We start from the raw sequence: 5,104 nt of genomic DNA on the forward strand, positions 1-5,104 counted from the left end.
CTTATTAGCAATAACTATTGTATGTCTAGGAGAAGCAGAAAAGGTCAAAAGCTATGTACATATGACCATATAAGATGATGCTAAGTGAAATGAACAAAGGGTATTATCTTTCTTGCTGTTGTTTTTAATGTATATATAATGTACTATGTGATTTTTTTTGTTTCTCTTGTATGTTCTTCCCCCATGGTATAACACCTGTTTTCACTGCATTTGATTCCAGTGCCCTGCATCTTGTATATATGTTTTTTTCTAATTTGGGGAGGGAAAGGGAAAGAACAAAATGCTGAAATAAAGATACAGGTTGACCCATTGTAAAAAAAAAAAAAAATATATATATATATATGGCTATAACTAATCTATACAGCATTATAAAGATATGAGAAAATACATAAAAGCATTTTGATTTTAAAAAATTAAGTGACATTTGTGTCCAAAGCAGAAATGATTATCAGTAGAATGCCATGCCTCTTGCCAATGAGCAAAGTTCTATACACAAGTAGAATCCAGGGCCTCCAAATGCCTTCTAAACACACATAAGATGTCAAATGCTACTTCTCTGAAACACACAGAAACCCAAGATGGCATACAAATGTGCTGTGAAGAAACTCATATTTTTTGTTGTTGTTTTTTCAGTTTGTATTTATTGTCTAGAACATTGAAAAAGCACAAGCAACATGAATTCAAATTGCTTAAATGACCATATGTTTTAAATACAGGTTCAGGAGAAAAAAAATTAAAGAGGTAAAAACAACTATTAGGTGAGTGTCAAACACAAAATCTTACATAGGAGTACATAATTTTACTGTTCAAAATACAAACACTGGCCATGGTATCTTACAGCCTATAATTCTAGCACCAAGAGGTTCACAAATCAAGATTACATCTCAAAACAACAAAATAGAAAGGAAAGGGGGAAGGGGAAAAGATACAATGCAATCATGCTGTCAATATAAAAACAGACTAAGGGGTTGGGAATGTGGCTTAGTGATAGTGTTTGCCTAGCATGCATGAAGCCCTGGGTTTGATTCCTCAATACTACATAAACAGAAAAAGCCAGAAGTAGCGCTTGCCTCAAGCGGTAGAATGCTAGCTAGTCTTGAGCAAAAGAAGCTCAGGGACAGTGCCCAGGCCCCGAGTTCAAGCCCTAAGAATTGGCAAAAAAAGAAAAAGAAAAACAGACTAGAAAACAAAGCAAGCATGAGCTCCAGTGAATTAACTCCTAAGAAATGCTGCAGAAAGCCAGGTAACAGTGGCTCACATCTGTAATCTAACTACTCAGGAGGCTGAGATCTGAGGTTCACAGTACAAAGCCAGCCCTGGCAGAAAAATCTGTGAGAATCTTATCTCCAATAAACCACCAGAAAATGGGCACTGTGGCTCAAGAGGTAGAGCTAAAGAGCTCAAGGACAGCACCCAGGGCCAGAGTTCCAGCACCATGACTGACCAAAAAAAAAAGAAAAAGAAATGCTTCAGAATAAAATAGGTACTGTTTTATCTTTTAGCCTATGGAGAAATCCAGAGTGACATTACCTAGTAGTTAATTTAAGGAGAGCACCTAATTTACACCTTAACTCTTAGTTTTCATTAAAATAAGTATACACAAATTTTTTAGAATTTTTTTCTACTGTATATAATAATGGGTTTCATTATGACATTTTCATATATGTATAAAATGTAGTTCAATACTTAATCCCTCATCACTCTCTCTTCTCTTTCTCACTCCTGTTGGTCCACACCCAAACAGTCACATAATAAGCATATTTTAATAGGCTTTTCCCTATTAATAAAGATGAACCTGTTGATCTAAGCTCTGAGATTTATTTTATGTGCGTGTGAGAAATTTAGACTATTCAAGGAGTTATCTGGCACCAATAACCAATAGTTAAGTTCAAGTTATAAAAAGAATGAAATCACCTCTGCAGATGCTCATGGGATGCTAAAATACTGCCCACATCACTTGCTAAAGGACCACAAGAAAGGCTAAACCATGTTCTTGCTTTTGTTGCTGTTTCTATTTATTGCACCTGGGTATCCAAAGTACTTACTGCTTGGGCATAGGCACTGAGGGCTTGCTGGGAGATCTTAGGGCTCTGGCCAGTATTGAAATAAAGAGAAAGGTATGCATTCCCCAGAATATCTGAAAGAGAAACAGTGGTAGATCCATCATCTCAGAGCCCAAGTCCAAGATATGATCTACTTTTGCAACCTTTGTACGTCTATTTCAAAGACCCCTCATTTAAGCCCTACTATAACCCAAGTTCAGAACCTACTGCCTCCACCTTCCTCATGCTGGGAGTAAACTCAGGATAGAATGATTACACACACTATAATCCCATCATATGGGAGACTTGTTCAAAGCCAGTATGATCTTATCTCAGAAATTTAAAAAGAAGAGCCAAGCATCAGTGGCTCACTCTTATAATCCTAGCTACTCAAGAGACTGAGATCTTAGGATTGTAGTTCAAAGCCAGCCCAGGCAAGAGAGTCCATGAGACACTTGTCTCCAACTAACAAACCAAAAAATGCCAGAAGTAGAGCTCTAGCTCAAGTGCAGAACATTAGCCTTGAGCAAAAGAACTCAGCAACAGCACCCAGGCCTGAGTTCAAGCCCCAGGACTGGCACAAAAATTAATAAGAGGGCTGGGAAGGTGGCTCAGTGGTAGAGCGCTTGCCTTTCATGCCTGAGGCCCTGGGTTCGATTCCTCAGCACCACATAAGCAAAAAAGAAAAAGCCAGAAGTGGCGCTATGGCTCAAGTGGTAGAGCGCTAGCCTTGAGCTGAAGAGCTGAGGGACAGAGTCCAGGCCCAGAGTTCAGGCCCCACGACTGGACCCCCAAAAAAAAAATTAATAAGAATGAAAAGAAAGAGAAATAAAGGAAGAAAAGAAAAAAAAAAAAAGGTTCCATATCTGACTCAAACCAGAGATGACATGCTATTTGGTATACCCAAAATCCTACTGGGATAGGGAAATAAATTGTCCTCATGGAATTTGGGGAGATGGACACCCCTTTTCCCTCTAGGATATACTTGGTCTGACTTTACTGAAAGCCCTGCTCACTTATATGAAAACCAAGGTCTCTTCTCTTGGATCAACAGATCCAGGAGCTTCAATAGAGGATCATTAAAATACCTTTCCACTTCTTTTAAACAAAGATGCCCTCAGAATCAGACTCAATAGATGGGCTTCATCCAATTCTCATAGATAGCCATGACTGAGAGCCACTATTCTAGAAAGTTATTGAAGAGCTTTGGGGAGCACTCACACCAGGATCGGCCATCAAGGACATCCATCTGCACAGCTAGCTTGGCCTGCCGAACACTGTCCATGACATGGCGAGAATGTTCATCTAAAGATCCAGGTCGTAGTTGGCGAAGAACCATTGACAGGTTCTGCAAGGAGACTTTATTCTTGCACTGTAAATAGAAAAAATACATACTCAACCTTCCTAATTCTACCTTTCTCTTCCAAATCAATTCTATCTCCATTTTTCTCTCATTTTTCATTACAATTCTTGTGGCCATCTGCATCTTCAATGCTTGCATCTACTCCAAACCTGTCCCATCTTCTTTTTCCTTTATGGGTCCCTTATATCTTATTTTCTCATCCACCCTGTCTCCCTTCTGATTTTCTTCTCCAATTTCAGATTCTGTTCTGATCTTTCATTCTTGTCCTAAGAAAGTTCAAAGAACCAAAGGAATCCTTCCCACTGGGATGGTCCATGGGGATAGTGCATGGCTCACATGAGTGAGGGCTCCAGAGAAGCAAGTGTGGGCTGCAGCGACATCCCCTTTCTTCCAGTACACCTCACCCAGCTGGTTCCAAGCTTCCACCAGTGCAGGTTCCAGCTTCACAGCCTTTGACAGAAGCTCCTCAGCCTTAGGGCTATAATCATGAATCACATTCAGTGCCTTCCCGGTTAGCATTAAAGCCTGTGCTTTGCCCCGGACAGAACCTAGGAGAAAGGGAAGAAGCAACAAAATTTATTTTTTTTTATTTTTTATTTTTTTGTCGGTCATGGGCCTTGAACTCTGGGCCTTAGCGCTGTCCCTCAACTCTTCAGCTCAAGGCTAGCGCCTTACCAAAGCAACAAAATTTAAAAACCCAGAAATGTAAAAGAGCAGGGCTGCATGCCAGTTAAAAGGATGGACATAAGAAAAATCTCAGCAACAAACCACTTACTAAAAGCCTACTATGTTGAGAATAGGTTAGGTAATTGGGTAAAAAAAAAAAAAAAATACTATTGTTCCTTAAGAAGGCTAACAACATGGTAAAGGCAGAACATAAAAAAAGGAAAATTAAAATAAAAATGAAAACAAGTATATGGCATACACGTAGGGAATTAAATTTTAGAAGTTAAGAAAAGACAAGGCCCTCCAAAAGCCAGTACTGTTGGCTCATACCAGTAATCCTAGCTACTCAGAAGGATGAGATCTGAGGATGGAAGTTCAAAGCCAGTTCAAGCAGAAAAGCCCATGAAATTCTTATCTCTAATTAACCACCAAAAAGCAGGAAGTGAAGGTGTTAGCTAACTGAGTCCCTTCCCATAGCTTAGTCAACTCCTTCTCTTCTCTACAGCTTAGCATGCTCCCTTCCTAGGCAACACTAGGCCCATGCAGTAAAGGCAGTAAATAATCAATTTCCAACCCCCTTTACCTTGGGATGGCACTTCTCTGGGGAAGCTACCGCCATATAAGGCAACAAGATCCCCTTAGAGTGACCTTCAGGACTGGACAGCTGCAGGACCCTTATCTACTACTTGGATGGCAGCCATAAATCCTAATCCACCATGATGAAGCCTCTGGCCCACATGTCCACACCAGGGTCTCTGCCTCTTACCCCTTCTGGACCATCCTAAACCCCCTAGGTTATATAGGCCACCCCAGACAATAGCCAGTGCTTCTCACTTCTCCCTTTTGAGGAGTCTTGTCGGCCCACTTTCCGGGCAATAAACCTTTCTTTGTTCTCTGTACCTGGATGTCTGTGTGGTTCTCTGGCAAAGTCTAATTAATCTTAATTTTGCTAACAGAAGGTATGCCTCAAGTGGTAGAGCACCAGCCTTGAACAAAAGAAGGAGAAAAGAAGAGGAAGAAGAAGAGGAGGAGG

General features: G+C 40.3%; 1 protein-coding gene across 2 annotated transcripts in view; it reads right to left on the minus strand.

The window, feature by feature from the left end:
* The window catches only part of Ttc5 (tetratricopeptide repeat domain 5), a 37,345-nt gene that overhangs the window by 3,475 nt on the left and 28,766 nt on the right, over positions 1 to 5,104 (minus strand). For both annotated transcript variants that reach the window (XM_013035718.1, XM_013035716.1), the window contains 3 exons: positions 3,742 to 3,953; positions 3,264 to 3,414; positions 2,046 to 2,137 (listed from right to left, as the gene is read on the minus strand). In XM_013035718.1, coding sequence (XP_012891172.1) covers positions 2,046 to 2,137; positions 3,264 to 3,414; positions 3,742 to 3,924 — 426 coding nt within the window. In that variant the 5' untranslated portion in view covers positions 3,925 to 3,953. The remainder of the gene's footprint in view (positions 1 to 2,045; positions 2,138 to 3,263; positions 3,415 to 3,741; positions 3,954 to 5,104) is intronic.

Source organism: Dipodomys ordii, unplaced genomic scaffold (assembly GCF_000151885.1).
Source record: "Dipodomys ordii isolate 6190 unplaced genomic scaffold, Dord_2.0 Scaffold218, whole genome shotgun sequence".
In the NCBI taxonomy this organism is placed as follows: domain Eukaryota; kingdom Metazoa; phylum Chordata; class Mammalia; order Rodentia; family Heteromyidae; genus Dipodomys; species Dipodomys ordii.